The 18,406-nt window shown below is 34.0% G+C and overlaps 1 protein-coding gene across 9 annotated transcripts in view; it reads right to left on the bottom strand.

The window, feature by feature from the left end:
* The window catches only part of ATP8A1 (ATPase phospholipid transporting 8A1), a 129,070-nt gene that overhangs the window by 79,290 nt on the left and 31,374 nt on the right, over positions 1–18,406 (bottom strand). For 6 of the 9 annotated variants that reach the window (XM_069790928.1, XM_069790952.1, XM_069790997.1 and 3 more), the window contains 8 exons: positions 17,991–18,118; positions 13,364–13,475; positions 12,295–12,460; positions 9,765–9,892; positions 8,000–8,077; positions 5,414–5,502; positions 3,557–3,601; positions 865–937 (listed from right to left, as the gene is read on the bottom strand). In XM_069790928.1, the coding sequence (XP_069647029.1) occupies positions 865–937; positions 3,557–3,601; positions 5,414–5,502; positions 8,000–8,077; positions 9,765–9,892; positions 12,295–12,460; positions 13,364–13,475; positions 17,991–18,118 (819 nt within the window). The remainder of the gene's footprint in view (positions 1–864; positions 938–3,556; positions 3,602–5,413; positions 5,503–7,999; positions 8,078–9,764; positions 9,893–12,294; positions 12,461–13,363; positions 13,476–17,990; positions 18,119–18,406) is intronic. The other 3 variants (XM_069790937.1, XM_069790944.1, XM_069790987.1) reach the window with 1 other exon arrangement.

Raw genomic sequence — 18,406 nt, 5'->3', positions numbered from 1 at the left:
CTGTGCAGGTAAGTATAAAAGCCCCCTCTGCTTTAGCTAGGCTTGAGAGTTGCACTCAGGTGTCTAGCATTTAAGACTGCCCCATTTGTAGAACAAAATGCTTCACTGTCTGCCAGCTACCCTGAAATTATTTTCCCAGGAAGACAAAATTTAAGGAAAGAAAAGAGTAATTTATTGACACTCTTCAAAAACAGAACAAACAGTCACACTATTTAAGGTAGGCATTCTTGGTTATGACTAGGCAAAACCATCTCTTGTACAAATGACAAACAGAAAGTGGTAATGATGGTACTGTTTCTTTGTCAAATCATAAACTAAGCTATTAACTTTCTGTGAAATGTATTGTCTCTTTGGGGCAAATATCAGCCTCCAGAATGCCTGTTTCATTTCGTCATCTGAACTAATAATCTAACCTCATGGAAGCATGTACACAAAAACAATGTATATGGTTAAGTTCTGACTCTTGTCTATGCTTGGGCACAGAAATAGTAAGTCATGTCAGGATAGTAAGTTAACCTGACTGATCCTGAAAGCTTTGATGGATGTCATGACATGATATGAACAGCACAGCTGATGTTAAAACACCCACAGAATGAAGGACTTAGGACTATTATATTTCAGACTCATAACATCCGAATCATACCATTAAAAAAAAAAAAAGAAAAGAAAAAAAAAAAGGACAGAATCTACAGAATCTAATTAACAAGTATCAGCAACAAACAATTATAAAAGTATTCATGAGGGCATGCTGATTTTTTTTTCTGATGTAAATACATTATTTTCTTTCAAAACATCATCTTTTGACTTACTGAAAGCAATGGTTTGATTTCACAAAACAATGTCAATTGTTTCTATATAACTTACATGATCGCTTTGAAGGTTCTCTAGTAATGAGGAGTCACTAAATGTTTTTTCTTCTCCATTTTGTGAGCCCTGCCTAGAAATAATTAAGTAGAAAAAAGATCATCATTAGCATATTCTCAACAATTCATATACAATTCATCCACCCTACTGTGCTAAGGTCAAAGAAATTTTCGTTTGTAGCTGTTACAATAAAGGCTGCAATCACATACTGCAACAAAATGAAGTAAAAAGGTACTTGTTTCACATGTCCAAACTTTATCTAATCTTAAGAAACCTTGATTTATATAAATACACTTAAATCCAGGGAAGTTTCTCTGCTGACTTCAGATAATGCAGGATGAAGTAAAAATAAATGTACAATGTAAGACTGTGGCTTCTTGTTGTCTGATCTCTAGAATGGGATTATTGAAGAGATTCAGAACAAGATATGCCTGAAGAGATCACTTTTCTTTGAGAAGTTACCAGTTTTGGAATAGGTTCGCAAATGTTTGCAGAAAATAAAGTCCAGTATCTGAAAGGGGTAAGCAAACTGAGTTCAGACATCAGGGAAGTCTGCATGGAGAAGGTTTGTTTTCTATTACTCGTGACCAAAAAGGAACCTAGTAAACTCATGGATAAAGAAGATGCAGCAACAGTGGTGAAGTAGGAAGAGACTGAACACTTGTGAGGTGGAGATGGTTCTGGAGAAATAAAGTCACACACTAACATCTCTCAAATTGCACAAATCTTCTGGCTGAAGCTGAGAGATCAAAAATATAGATACTTCTAGGAAGACTTGTTACTGCAGCTGACTGTTGAGTATTAAGACAATGTAGTTGAGTTTGAATCTCAGTGAAACAACAGTGCTGAAAAGTGAACCCAGTTGGAGGAAAGTACTCTTTTTTCATTTACTGTGGATCTTGCCTTGGCTCACGTAATCTTGCAAGAGAATGAACACATTCTGTGATTTAAGTTGAAGGATAAGCCATATACATCAAAGGCAATCTAAAGATTCTCTACGAAAACCAAAAGTGAGCTGTTTTAGTCCTGCACTACCACGAAGGAATATAAATTTGCAGTACCTCATCTATATAACCACCTAAGGACTACTTTTTTCTAAAAAAAACATTATTAAAGTGAGAAATTCAAAGCATCTACATTCACCAAGACTTTTTTTTTAAATGCAAAGCAAATAGATCTTGAAGTGCCAAAGTTAACAACTTCAGATACGCTAAATTCGTTTAGAGTCTAAGGTTTGAGCTTTGTTTGCTTAAAGCCTTCTGACAGAAAGACTTCCAAGACATTTTCCAGATTCTCAGTGTGAAAAAAAAGGAAAAAATATTTGCAGGTATATGTTGTGTCAAACTGGAAAACAATTTTTACCAATACAAAAAAAATAAAGATTTAAAAGATTTGGAATTCAGTACATTAGTCATTTTAGGATTAGAAATGTTACTATCATAAACAGATTCTATTAATCACAATAGATTTACATACAAAAAAAATTCTTCTTAAGTATCACATTTCTTAAGTATTTACAAGATGTTCATTGCTTATAAAAGGGACGTACTTTTTTTTTTTTAAACTACTCTTCTGGCATAATTTTATCCATTTCAGATCTGCTTATAAAAATTTTGATGTGTATGAGTCAAAACCAGTCTTATTTCATAAATGCCTTACAAGCAAGCATGCTTCATTTCATTTAAGCATTGCATTATTTTAATGAAACCACTCACTTGTGCGCAATTAAGCACACTTGTACATCTTTGTAAGAAACATCTTGCTGCTACATCAAACGAGGATATTCAGGTCAGGCAGGATTTTGGGGTGTGCATGTGTGCCACTTTTCATGTGTATGTGGGGGGTACTTTTCAGGTTTTGTTTTTTTTAATCTAAAGAAAGAATTATTAATTCTAATCTAGAAAAGCAAGTTTTTTTTCCCCTCAAACTTTTCTAAACATAAGACAAACACATTAGTTTTGTGTGACATACCTTGCTACCACTTTCAACAAATACAATAGTGATAATTTAAAGACTGTAAATGACATCTTTTCCCCGATCTATCTGAGCTTATTTTGAATGGTATTGTAAATATTTAGTTTAAGAAATGATGATGAAAAAGTACAAGGCATCATGCAGATGGCAGCAGAAAAGCAGCCAGGAATTAGTCGTTCCTGAGAGACTAATAGATTAATGCTGGCCTCAAGTGTATTTGGGTGCTTTAATATCAGTTTCAGTTAAGAACTAGGTAGTGCTAGTATTCTAAAACTATCTGTAGGAAGTAAAATATTAACAATAACTTATTACATATTTTTCACTCTCAAATATGGACCTTTTTTCAAACATATTAGAGATTATTACTAACCTATTACCAAGTAACAATAGAAAAGCATGATTAAAGTTACCACCATACCAACTACCTTAATAAATGACAAAACTCTCTCTTCCAATAAGCAATTCTGAATTGTACAGGACTGTCATTAGAATAACTGTACTATACCTCAGTAACCCTATTAGCAATTCTCTTCTAGAATACACAACCTAATGCTGTAGAATTCCGATGGCATAAATTTGTGTAAGACTCTGTCAGTCTGCATCAATTTGAAGCTGAAGTAACTTCTGAGTAAAATATCTGTTTCTAAAAATCTCGCTTACTGGTTTTAAGCTTGAATCTTCAACAAACACCACACGCTAAATGATTTTTAGAGCTTACCAATCATCTGAAGGAACACTATAATCCTCAGGCTCAGGGCAATGGCTGCACAAGAAGTAAGGAAAGAACAGAAACAGGGAGAGGAAAAAGAATCACAAAGGCTAAAAAACCGGATCACGTATACAAAAGAAGTTAGTTAATGAAATTAAATTACTAAAAAAAGCTTTAAAGGTATCTCAACTGAGTATTTTGCTAGTGCCTAGATAACAATAAAATTTTGCAAAAATATAATGCTTCTCTTGAGGCTTCAAAAACTATAAATGATTTTTTTTTTTTTTCCAATTGAATGCTGGTCTTCTTACTTACAACAGCAGATATAAAGGCATTTGCCCTCTTTACAAATCTTGGTTTATATTTCTGTATATATACATTATTACAGTTTCTCATTAAACAAAAGGTAGTTTTTTAATTATCTGAAGCCATGCTAATGCAGCTTGCCTGGCTGAGTTCACAAAATGCTGATGAACAAAGCTAGCCATAGAACATGAAGGACTCTGCCCTGTGATGACACAGGTTTGAACATCACAATTTGTAACACACTTAGAAAGAAGAGGCATGGGAGATGGAACAGTCACTTTGACCCTTTTCTGTGTTTCCAACTTCTTATTTGCATCACTACAGAACAGACAGAATGAGTCTCTTCTCCGAGTAGCTATGAGAGATGCTGTAATGGCTATTCACTGTAAAGAGAAACTGCTTTCTAAACAGTGATGTTAATCAGAAAACTGGTCTGTCTTTTTCAAAATGGGGTGGATGGGAGCTGGAAAGTATAACAAGAAAAAAATCAGGTTTTTTTTGTAAAAAAATACATTCACACCTAGGTTTCATAAAGGAGAAATTTTAGAATTTGTGATATACCGACTTCAGATGAAGATATATAATGAACCGAGTATAAAATACTGATTTTAAAAATAATGAATTAAAAAAATCATCAGTATGGTTAATGCATTAAGGATCTAAGTTTTTTTCAAAACGGAAAGCCTAGATTAGACTCCTGAAGATTAGGATTTTCAAAAGGATCCTAATGATAAAGCCACAAAAGCCAAATCATTACCTTTAGCACAAGCCCAACACTTAATTTCACAACGTCTGTCTGATCTCTGCCCAGTTCTAAAGGTGTCTAATTATTTGCTACTGAATGCTCCGAGATGGGCCCAGGTCCAGCATCTCACATACTCGTAAGCCACACTGGCATTTACAATGCAGGTGCTTCTGCTCTATTTATTGCTCCAATAAATTTTTTTTCAAGTAAACAGCCTTAGAAGTTTGAGGCTCTTACAAACTCTGTGGAAGGAGTTGTCTGCAACTGCTGACAAAGAATAGCAAAATGCTTTGTTCACATTTACTTGGAGAGATTTCTTAATAGCAACACTGATATTTGGAGTTATGCCACTATAACAGTATTCATAAAAGCCACTTGGATGGTGCCTACAGTACTGTAGTTCATGCTACAGTACTGTAATTCAAATTCTTGTTCATATTATTTAGTGCAAGAACATGTGTCGTTGTCCATGCTCATATTTTATGTAGGCACAAGTCTTTGCAAGTATGAGGGAAGACTTCTTTTTAGTAACAACACTAAACAGACTGAGCGATAGAGAAAACATGCATGCTGAAGTTATGTTACAGCAGTAAGCCTTTGGTATCTAAACTTTTTGTTCCCCTTTGCAAAAAGAGATGTCATGACTTAAGTGATGATACCTCTTGTAAGTAAGATTTCATAGTCACACAAACTGACTCCTATTTGTAGATATTGCCAGGCTTAAGTTTAACTGTAGTATTAATACATGGGTACATATGCACAGGCAGAGGAAAAGGAAGGCACACAGATAAAGAGAAGTATATAAAAATACCTACCCATAAGCAACTCCTGCTACAGTACACTTCTTAAATTGCATGACATTGCATGTCAGTGTACCCGTTTTATCAGAAAATATGTATTTGACCTAAATGAATGATAAAATTCATTATACGTTAACATTCAGCAGTTATTTACAGATCTAGTACAATTCATGACTATCAACACCCCAAATATTTTTACCAGTTCTGCAATCTTCATAGTTTATAGTAAAAACGAATACAGTACATAAATGTGGCAGATGCACAGTTTTGATACCCATTTACAAACATAGCAATCCACAGAGATGTCAGAAAGCTTAAGCTTGCTTCAGTGCATGGTGGTATACTTAACTATCCCTCACTCTACATATTGTTGAAATGCAAGAAACTAGCGAAGACCAATGGCTTTGCTAGTAAAACACTCAATTTCTGGCAGAAAGCAATACGGTAAAGGAAAAGTATCTACATGCATTTCTAAACCCCTCTTTTTGACAGAAATACCTTCTTAAAAGCCAAAACATTAGTAAAAACCCAACAGTTCAGAAATGCCAAGTTACAGGAATAGAAGAAATACGTTCCTTTCTACCTACTCCAGTTCTCCTATTTCCATAGCATCATAAACTCTTCCTCTCCAGAAACTACTAGTTAAAGTATTTTAAAAATTAAAGCTGAAATACATGTATCTGTGATGTATTTCAATTTAGTTCAAACCTAATCTTAAGAAAAAAGTTAACATATTAAGAAATGGTCTGTGATGAAACAAAGGCTCTATTAGTCAAAGGTAAACTTCAACTGTAATTCATTAAAATTTATTTCTCATTAAAAAAAAAATCACAGTATTCTTAATTAGGAATTAACTGCATTATACACAGAGCTAATAAGGATATGTATTAGTAAAACACACTCAGCATCTCCTATTTAAAGATTCTGTTTCTGAGGGATTATGACTTAGCCAAATCAGCAGTTAGAAGAAATCTTTCATGACAGGTTTATGCCTCAAACTATTTTTTTTTTTGTGGGGGCAGAATGGGAAAGCAGAAATTGCAGCTAAGAAAAAAATCAACCTTTTTTTTTTCCCAACACCAAAGTTTTGCCTTTCTTAAAACCTGAAGATCTCTTGGGGAAAATCTTCTCTTCATTATGTGTAGCCCTCATGTACTTCAGAAAAGACACTTGTTCTTTTTGTTAGCAGAGTCCCTTGGTCTCCCTACAAAAATCTGCTCAAATTAAGAATCTGTCAAAAAAGTGAAAGTGGAGATCCCAAGTAGTCTGATTAGATCTTGGTGGTGAAGGAGACTTTGATGAGAAACTTAAGAAATGAAGACAAGAACTGTTGAAGTCAAGAAGAGGGAATGCGGCTGGGAACGTGAATAACAAACTAACTGCAGGGAGAGAAAAAACAGCGTAAAATGAGACAGAAGGAAAGCTACGATTCAACAGAGTCTCTTCCCCACTAGAGGAGCTATACTCCCCATTAAGGCCAGGGAGAGAACGAAATTTTCTGCTATCTGCACATAACTTCTTAAACCCAGCAGGTAAAGGCCCTGTCTTCCTCTATGTAGACCAATGTCAACGCACGTTTACCTGCAACTACTGTTTTCCCCAAAGGCAGATGTTGTAAGTATTAGTTCCTAAAGACTTGTTCGCTACATGGCTAAAATTATGTTATTATTTATTGTTCTTGGAAAGCTAAAAACAACTTTTACATTCCTATGTGATAAACTTATGAATTAGTTACGAAAACTTCTAGGTTAGGAAATGCAAGAATATGCATTCTTGAGCGTATAACAGCTCAATTAAATGAGCATGTAATAATTTTTCCACAGAATCAGTTTACCATCACCAGTCAGTGTAACAGAGAGTGTTTAGCATGTTTTTAAAGCAAGACTGCAAATACAGTTGGTTGAAACAGCAAATATAACGTGTATTGCTTCTGGAAGCATGCCCTGTGCCCCAGACACACTTATACAAAGTCATACTTCCATAAAATGAAGAACATACAATAAGTGATCTCTCATAAAAAGCCTAACTGATTTTATAGTATTAAAAGAGAACTCCAAAGCAACATGACGAATTAACCCCAAATTTCCAGGGTCCAATTCAGTCATGAGCCCGCATTCCATTCACTGCTTCCAATCTTCAGTGGCAAAAAAGAGGGAATGTATACAATCATGATTCAATCCTAGAGCATACCCACTGTCTCTTCTGAGCAAGGCAGAGTGTATGAAAAAAATGACATACTGAAGATGCACACTATCATAATGTATATACAGAGCTTAAATTTTTGTGCCACAGAAAGCCTTAATGCACAAAATTCCTCTGATTTTGTAACTTTAATGATACACTTCAACCTTCTGTGATTACCACATGCACATTGATACATAAAGGAGCGTTTGTTCATTTAATACTGGTTTCAAAAATTTAACTCCCATATACTGCAAAGTGTTTTTAAAAATATCTGACAAAATTAAGAGAATAGAAATAAGCAAAGACTAAGTCAAGAATATAAGTTTTTTGAAATGAATCTTCACATTAATAATTTAGATTGTAAACCAACATGAATAATTTCAATACATAGAGTTAGAACCAGTAATGTTTTTCTACCTGTCCGAGTTCTTCATTGAGATTGGAAGTACGAGCCATCGCAGCAGTGTCTGTAGGTTCATAGTGCATGTCTATGTCCTACAAATAAAAGTATACATATTTCAGAACTAGTCTTCCAGAACTTACTACAAGAAATCTAGTACATAAATAGAAAAGGTAAGTGTAGAAGAGCTGACTGAACATGAATACAAGTTATCTGCTTATGATTATTTCAACACAGGAAGCCAGAGACACAACCAGATCACTTCCAAGAGTCCCCAGAAAAAATTAATTTCCTCTTTAAAACAAAAATCTGTATGATTCTTTGAGATTTTACTCTGATTATTTCCAGTGATCTGTATTATTGAAAAACCGTTGTACACATACATCTAAAATAGATTTAGCAACAAGCAGAAATACTACATTGTAGCACTTAAAGAGAGATCAGTCTTATCTATTTATATTGTATGCATAACCATTCATTTCTAAATAGCAAGATAAGTATACCTTGAGATAAAAACATGAAGATAAATTTAAAAGTACACAGTAAATGTATGGTATAGTATAAGTGGTGGGTGGTTTTATTTGTGTGTGTGTGTGTGGGTTAACTTGTTCAAAAAAATAAAAAAATCAGTTTATTTTTAAATACAGTAAAAGATTAAAACATTGTGAAGTATGGCAATGTAGTAAAGCAGATGACCAACTTTTCTATACCAATATGATATGCACACACACAAAGATAATGTTTAAGATAATAAATGTCCAGAGTCATGGATAAGATAAACTAAAGACAATTAAACCCTCATGATGTGAAATGGGGGGGAACAGAAAAAACATCTTTTGGATTTGTTGTATAAATAGCTGCCAATCTACACGTTCAAAATGGGTGAGCCTTTGTTAAATATTTATTTTGGAATACAGAACATAAAGGAAGAATTTCATTGCATTCTCTTATTTGTCAACAATTTGTTCTATAGCACAAAAGAAATGAAGAAATCAAAACCAGCTGACTGCTCACAAAGATTTAACTTTTAAAATAAAGCACACACTTCACCTGCTACTCCACATATACTTTTATCTACATCTGCATGACATCATATCTCACACACACAAATCTATTTCATGCATTTGATCAAGGAATCAAATTAAAAGAGTTCAGAATGGTATGATTAATTTACATTTGGAAAAAATGGAAAAATTGAAGGCATGCTACTAAAAGCACTTAAATGGCTTTAAGGAGAATACTTCACCCCCAGCCCAAACAATTCTTTCCCCCCCTTATTAATCCATTAAGAAAAAAAAAATTAAAGGATGGCAAAGTGGTCTTTATATACTTTGTAAGAGAGAATACTAACAGACACTGGCTTTGTACAAAAAAACCCCCATTAAACTATGGTGGTGGTGGGAAAATCAGCAAACCAAAAAACCCCAAACATGGGCTATGCTTAGAAACAAAAAATAAAACTGGACAAAACTCCACCGGATTGCGAAAGACTTTCTTCTGATCATTCTGGATGAAACTGATACCTGAATATTTATAATGAGAAAATACAAACCACATAAAAACATGTTCCAAAAAGCAGTTTGGTGTAGGTATAAAAGCACTAAATAAAACCATTTATTACTACATTCTCAGATTCCAGTAATAATAAATAAACAGCATACTTACATACTTGTATTAAGGAGTTTGAAAAAAATGTACACATAGACAGGCAATCGATCATTATGCTCACTTGTAAACTACTTGATTTTAGAAGTCAATGCATATTGTAAAAATAGTATTTACCCAATTTATGAAATACGCCTGGATAAATTTAACAACTTCAAGCGTAACCAACAAACTGATTGGAATAAGATTATTGAAGAGAATGATAAAAGTCAAGAAATTCAAGCCAAAGTTGCTTGCTCCACCATCTGCCAAAAAAAAAAAAAAAAGGGGGCAAATAAAAAAACCATTTAACACCATACTTAAAAGTATGTATATACATGAGTATTGCATTAACTTCTGATTTTTAAAATGTTCTGTGTCTAAGAAGAAACTTGAGAATTAATTACATTATCACTTGCCTATAAATGACCTTCATAAGAGTTAAGGATCTCTATTATAAAGTGGAGTTCAAATTTAGAGATCTTTGCCATCTTCTCCGATTTCTGAAAAGCAAACTTACCAGCCATTCCCTCTTTTGCTACATTTTAAGATCACAATCTGGGAATATCTATTTATAGCAACCAATTTCTAAACTCTAAATTTTAGAGTTTTATATTTTTCAAGGGGGAAATGTGGAGTAGAATGAATTTTTTCTCTATCCACCCTCACACCTTCCCTCCAACCCAGCAAAATACTGTGAAAAAGGTAAATTTACACCATGTGAAAAGGTGAGATGAAATTAGAGAGTTTAATGAAAGTTCTAAAAGAACTGGAAATGTGAATATTAACGTATATAACAAGCATTTTTATACTACTTTTTACTTCTAAAGTTTTAGATAACTCTAGTAGTAGCACCTCAGATAGGATGCAAATGGGAAATAGACAGGTTTCCACTTCCTATGGAATGTGTTACTCTAACATCCAAGAGAGCAGGTTTTGGATACTTTCATTAAAACAATTCCAGCATCAAACAAAATACAAGTCTAAAGGACCAGAAAGCTAACGTTCACCATGACATTGATATTCTCAATAATGACTACTGAGATTAAATGAAGTTTGATACCTATTGCTACCTGCACATAAAATAATATTCAGATATTTCTTGTTAACATTACTACTTTTTTTCATCTACAGGCAACAGATTGTTCTAACTAAATACTAACAGCATTCAGAAAGATGGGGCACTGCTGGCAACCTGTTTCACTACCACATAAAAATTAAATAACTAAGGGAAAGGGGAATAAATTGCTTCTTACATATTGAAAGTACCTGGTACAAGAACAACTATGAGCTGAATGCAGCCTTAAAGGGCATACCTTACAAAATCCAACACAATTTCATTTAATCATGGGGCATATATCAGAAAATAAACTGACATGGTTAATCACTTGAAGAACACACAAAACATCAATGGCCACTATTTCATGTTTCTTTTTTCAGGAATAAAACCAAAAGCTTCTGAGCTGCTTCACTACTGTGCTAGCCACCATATTGTGAAAACTTCTACATTTCCCAGAAAAGAAGAAAAAATGCACTGAAAAGAAGAATCAGATGAAAAATAATAAACGATGAAGCACATCTAATGCCATCCTTTTTTATTACTGGAAATTGTCAACATTCCATTAATGATTTCGCTTTTTTCCACCTCAAGATGGAAATATGAAATTTAGTTTCTCCCCCCCCCCTTTTTTTTTTTAAATTTCTTCCTCAGAATCAAAAAGAAGAGAAGCAAGGTTCTCAATAAACAAAAGTTCATTATAAATGCTGACAACTGTTTTGTTCAACAGAAACTTTAGGAGAGTGCTTTCAAATCAGAATTCTAAGATTTTTCTTTTAAAACTGACCAAACCACCCCATAATCCCTACTTTGATGACTACAATCAGCAGCTTTGTGCTCAAGACTCTGTTGTTTCAGGAGCAGAAAGCCTAGTTCTTGCTCTACTGCCTAAGTAAAGAAGGCTCTAGGCCCACCATAAGAAATTCTGAAAACATGAATAATTGACCACAAGGTATATTTATGAAAACTTCCTTTAAATCTAGTTCCTTCACTGAGGGTCAAACTATGTCAATATTTTGCATGTGAAGGCCCACATAACATCACAATGCCTTGCATCCACTGTGAGAACAGCTGCCCAGTATAATATGTTAGATGAGATATTTTCTGTCTGTTTTATCCTCTTTAGGAGCAGTTTGCTAAGATCTGATGTTGGCAGCCAGTAATTATTTAGATCCTTGTAAAGTAAAAATTACAAAGCCACAGCACAATTTCCTGGGACGAGGGAGCTTAAAAATTCAGAAAAGTCACTGCAGCTTTAAATTTAATCCCTCAGTAATAGCTGAAAATGGCTTTAGCTTTAAATGTCTAGGAAGCTGACTGTTTATGCCAGTGGAATGCTGATACAGACCTTGCTGAGCTGCAGAGATGTGAAGGCTGAAAGATGTAGGGGCAAACAACAAAGCTCCCCTTCCTGAATTTAGCAAGGCCTCAGACAGACAGTAAGGTAAATTTTACTCTTGCTGTGATACACCTAGGCTAAAGACTTTAGTCAACAACCAATAAAGAAAGACTGATAAAAAACACACTACGTAAAGGATGGTAATCATCCTCCTTTCCAAATATGAAAGACAACTGAACACCAAAATATTAATATATTATTTTACATCTTACAATTTAGATCAAGGTACCAATCTTTTCCAGTATGCCTTCGATTCCATATAGCTGAACCAATAGAGCAAATCAAAGACATGGCAATAAGGATGCAGAACAGAATCAAAATCTGAATATTTGTAATTCGTTCCACATTAGACATTTTAAGAGGTGGACTTGTTGAATTCTGCAAGACATAAAAAACAGTGGTTGTTAAGTATTAGAAGAGGTACACACAGTTCTTGCTTTTCAAATTACATGTTACTGCATCCTCTTCTAAATATTCTCCCAAATATATCATTATTATAAATGACATAACTGTTTCACTCAAAAGAAAAAAAAAAAGCAGCAGTTTATAAATCCATGAATTAGAGCTTTAGACTTGTGCTACAAGCAGTTTAAACAATCACACAGAACACTCGTCACAGCAACAGCTAACAGTAAACATTAAAAATGAATGTGCATAGACCTTATCAGTACTGTAGAAGACAATTGCTAATATAAACAATCAAACTTTTTGAAGTAACTGTTTTACAAATCAGAAAAGTAATAAATAAGAGACACACACAACCAATCCAAAAGCATTGTTTTCTCACCAAATGCATCTCAATTTTGGTATTTCAAACAGCACTAGGAAATGTAATTTCATAGTCTGAGAATGGTTCTCTTCCCTCCTCAATTTGCAAATAAATAAACTTTCACTTTATTTTCTGACAAGAATGCTTACCTTTGTACTTTAAAGAAAGCTCCACAAGATTACAGTTTTAGAAGCAGTCAAAAATAAAAAAAGATGAACAGGCAAACTATAATGATCCAACTTGCTAATAAACCAGTTTTCAAAACATTAGTTAAAATATAGAATCAACAAATATGCTTACTAGTGGAAAAAATACTCTGTGGCTAAGTGACCAATAGTAACAAGAAATTGCTTTATTTTTATTGGTTTTAATTCATAACAAAGGTGCTCTATTACTGACATTTTAACTACTATATTGAATCTAGCCATGTTTTGTGAAAGGATTTTCTGTGCTGTGTAATGGCATTATTAGGTAACAAAGCAGGTCATTTAGAGAAAATCCAAGTGACAAACCTGCATAAGTTTTGTGTCATGTCCTGTGTAGACAACTATCCCATGAACCCACTGAGTATTTCTCAATTGAGCTCCTCGTAGAAGAATCTGATCAGATCCCAATGGAACAGTACTAGAAGGAAGGAGTTTTATATTTTAGCATTAAAGCAATCAATGTCAGTGAATAAACATAACCAGCAGTTGTTAAAATTTATTAGATAATTTCTCAAAATTTAGGTGATTATTGTAAATATGCTAGGAACCTAATTTTAAAAGTTAACTTTTGGGGAGTGTTGACAGAGAGAAAACTTGACAGTTTAAAGCAAGTCCAAAAATTTAAGTTTGCAAAAATATTACTTACCACTTAATTTTGACTATGGACACTAAAGCTATGGTACTACTTAGCAAGCATACTGAAACTAACAAAGGCTAATTTTCCTTTGATTTATGATTATGAAGTTTTTTCTAAGTGTATGCTGAAACTCGACTACTCTTACAAAACTGATTTTCCAAAGCAATTTTCAGGTGAAATAATTTTCTGAACTCTCAACTTCATTCATTCTTCCAATGAAATAAGTATCCTTTATGAACATCATTAACTGTTTAAAATTCACAACAATATTTCCTGGACCTTCTTTAAATTGCAAAACCAAGTAAATTTACTTGTATTATTCTTTTAGAACTGCACTGAGTAAGTGAGCAACAAAACCTCTTAAGATTTGGAAACATTTAAATGTCTTAAATTCAGACAGCTGACTTTACACATATACTATAGCTCAGGTTTTTCTTAAAATATAAAAAGTTTTAAATAATTATTACTCTTTCCCTGGGACAAACAATACTGTAATTTTTCACTTTTCTTTCTATAAGTACCAGCTAGCAGTTCAGACTTGACAATGTGCTCTAGTGGCATTCTTACCTAATAATATTATCTCTACAGTTGTTTGAAACCAACACATTATGAAGATCACAAATAAACTGCTTAATGACAGCAACTATATCTCTGATACATAAGCTATAAAGAGTCTGAGGAAGCCATGATATTTGGTAACATTTTTGGTAGCACAAAGAGCATAAAGTCAGCCTCAGCAAGTAAGTTTCAGGTAATAATTTTTTCTGGTTCGTCATGTCCCCTTCTCTCCTCTCAAACAAAAAGCTTTGAAGTTCAAAGACTATAAGTAAAAAGGAAACAACACATTCTTCCTCCCCTAAAATTAACAGTGGCAATGTTAATTTGCAGAAACTAGAAAAAAATATTTGATCTGGAAAAATATTTGAGTGCTTTTCCATAAAACCCAAACAAATAACGAACACCACTCCACGACAACTTAGTCCACTTACTTTCTAGGAAACTAGCACAGAGCATACTAACTGTTTAAGTAATCATTCTCCCTACCAAGTAAGTACGTTTCAGCAACTGAATTGTTGAATGATATTGCCACAGAAAATAATTTCCAGGTGCGGGCACTTCATCAAAACAAGGAATCAGAAATATAAAACATACTGAGATTTACTTACTTTCTAAATCTGAACTGTACTGCTCTTGTATTTGAAGTGTGTTCATATCATGGCAAAATTAAGAGAATAAATGTTCTTTCTAGTATGAAAGGAACTGCTGGGGTTTGAATTACAAAAGAATCATTAAAATGGACTCCTGTTGCCACCAAAGATTGCTTCTGCTCTTATATTTATTTATTTGCATTCCTGGATCGGAATCATTCTAAGACTTTTGGACCGTCCACCAGCACAATACATAGATGTTTCAGTTAAAGAATGGATTACATGTCATTCCAAGAATAATTAGGTATTTTCAGTCTATTAACACTAACAAGAATGTCACAGAAGATGAAAGGCATATAACCAGAGAAAGTTACTTTTAAGTTCCCCACAGATAAGTTGGAAACCTTTTCAACTATGGACCTTCTCTGGAATGCCAAAAGACTTTCTGTCCCTTTTACTAACACAAGAGTCTCTAGGAAGGCAGAAGTCAAAACCTTCCACTCTTAATTCCTGTACTCCTTGATGAGTCAGGTGAGTTCTAAGACTCTTCCTGCCACCTCCTGACCTCCCTCTTTGTTTTCCCCTCTTAAAAACTGTGAAGAATATGCAGTAAAGTCCTTTTCATTGCAGGATCCTTTGATTCTGTTTTTCATCAGGACACTGGCTCTCAAACAGATACGCTTCTCCAACTTGGGGCAGGAATTTATCCTCAAGGTCTGTTATTGGGAAGACAATGGGAAAAGAATTGAAATTGCAGCCAGTGAGAGTTGTCTCCAGCAGAACTGCTGCATATATCAAGGAGATGAAAACAGAAAACCAACCAGGGACATAAAAGGCCCAGATCTGCCAGCTGTCATGCTGATCCTCAACATTGTGATCTTATCCCACTCTGTAATGACGTGATGGTGTGATGACTTGATAGAGCTCTGAGGTCTCAATTTCCTGGCCTCAGCCTTCTCAAAACTGTTCCAACTCATCTGATTCTTCTTGTATGCTACATACTAATGACTCCTCAGCAATGTATTTGGGTTGTGTTCGGTAAGGGATGTTCTCAATGGGGTATATTAAGAGCTAATAATTTCTAAGACTCATTTGAAAGCTTACACATCAAAATGTTTTTCTTAACAAGCATACTTCACTCTTATCCAAAATTTTCTTAAGAATGTCTTCAGGAAAACATTTTCTTTAGGTCTGGATAACTAGTATCTGCCATTGTTTTTAACTTGCTCACCCTTTTTCTGAACCATTGTCTAATCCTAATTTCAAATTTAACCAGGCTAAAGAACTTTTCTCCCTTCTCTAGCCAATTGTCTTCATTGCCTCAAATCAAGTGACATGCTTCTGTATATTCATGAGCATAACAAAGAGCTGCAAATTCTGGAGATAAGAGTTACCACACTCAAAAGATGAGGATACCACAAAAACATTTTTGGCCTCGTTTAGTCCACAGATTTAGCCAAAAGGCAAAGTAACTGTCAGTGGAGTCCTATCTCCTTGAATACTGAGTATCCAAAAGAGAAAAAGAGAACCTTTGTTTTTTGGAGTTGCTCTCCCATGAAGGGAAAAAGACTGAAAAGGTCAACCAGATACAATATTTATGGCACTCCAGTGAGTTATCTAAAGGGAAAGAAGAAAGAAGAGTGAGATACATTCTCAGTATCCTCCACTGCCTTTGCAAAAATGTTAAGATGGTAGTGGATAAAGCGGAAATCACAGCTTCTGGATCTACATAATCTGGTAGGAAGGTCTTAAAGATCTGGATAAATAGATACCAGTTAGATGAACCTGTGCTACCTCTAATATAAGCAGAAAGAGAACTCATCCCTGATTTTTCAGGTCAGAAATAAGATCAGGATCCCAAAAGAGTTACTTACCTGCAATTCTTTTTCACTGAAGGTAAATATTATATTAGAGCCACACTTTTGGAACTATCCTAGTGCATCAGAACTATATTCAAAATATTCCAAAACTGAATTTCTCAAATGGCAAATTGCTTGACCAGCAGATGGCGTGCTCCTATACGTTCTTGAGGCATAACGGCCATCAGCACATTCAATGTTTCATTTTAAAATAAAATTTTACAATTAAATAATTAGATTAAAAAGAAAAATATGTTTTTCTCTCTAGCCAGGGAGGAAGGATGAATGTGTGGATCTATTATAACTATTACCTTCAGAGAAGAATTACAGGTAAATGTTTTTATCTTCTTAACGACAAGTACAGTGGAATTATAATAGATCCACACTCTTGCGACTGAAAACTCCCGGAATGCATCTGTAAGAAATCAGTAAATAAAGAATGGAATATTAAAAAAAAAAAAGTATTTAATAATTAGTTAATACTATATATATCACTTTAAAACCACAAACATGAATAATATTGTATATGGAGAAATAAATGCCTACCAAATAAAAAACAAATCCTGTAAATCTTTGGGAATGAAGGACTCAACAATTCTGGATCTAGTAATGAACTTCATACTCCTAATACATCGGTTCAAACCCACAGAAAACTCCAAGTATCAATATTTGGTAAGCACTGAAGTATTTTATGAATTTTTGAAGCAGTTTTACAAGCATGTGTGTTGTAATTGCACTGAGGCTGTCTATTTTTACAGAAACATACTTTCTTAGTGAAACATACTTTCACTAAGCTAAGGTATTAAATGTCTTTCAGCTACCAAATCAGAAGAATTTGAGTATATAAGCGATGGACTCAGTTCCACTCCAGACTTAAACAAAAGAAAACAACAATAAAAAAAACAGACAAGAAACTACTTCTATTCAGCTTCTATAATAGAAACTTAAGCATCTCATTCCTTGCCTGTTAAGAAGTGAGTTACCAGGTACATATTCCAGAACTATTAGAATTTGATTAGCATTCCTTTCTATTATTAATAGCTATTGCTTTATGAAGGTCAATTAGTATAAAAACCTCAAGTTGTAGACATTAGAAGTATGGTTTTACCCCTCATGATTTTTAAGAAAATAAAGTCTAATAAAGAATATATCAGAAAAGATTTTTACCTCTCTAGTCTTAACAAAATAAAGACTTTACTATTCGTATTTTAACTTGAGCAGTTTAACTACATATAGCTATCTACTGTTAGATTGAATCTACTGAGATGATCTTCCTTGGATTTACATACCCATGCCCATCCAATCTGATGTTTCCAACAAAGTCATAGAGATGTCGGTTTGGGCTCTCGCATTCAATTCTGCCTGAAAGTCTCATTAAGCTTTCTATGTCCTTTATGTCTGATGTTAGTGGCAAACCCTGTGAACAAAATTAGTTTGTCATGACATTAAAAAAAAAAAAAAAATCACTTTCCAATATATAAATCTACGTATTGTAAATTTGATAGTGCAAACCCAGAAAACTAGTATCCCTATGGGAACAAAATGGGACTGCTACACTTCGCTGTCACTCTGCTGGATGCTATAGACAGTGAAAGTCACCTTGGTATCTTAAAACATCATGACGAAGACAGGTTCATAACCCATCATATAACTCAGCAAGAATGTCCCTGCACAGAGACAGCACACTCAGTCAAAAACTGCTATT

This window comes from Haliaeetus albicilla, chromosome 1 (genome assembly GCF_947461875.1).
Source record: "Haliaeetus albicilla chromosome 1, bHalAlb1.1, whole genome shotgun sequence".
NCBI lineage: Eukaryota > Metazoa > Chordata > Aves > Accipitriformes > Accipitridae > Haliaeetus > Haliaeetus albicilla.
The sequence above is the reverse complement of the archived record's forward strand: the minus strand, read 5'-3'. Positions and strand labels throughout refer to the sequence as shown.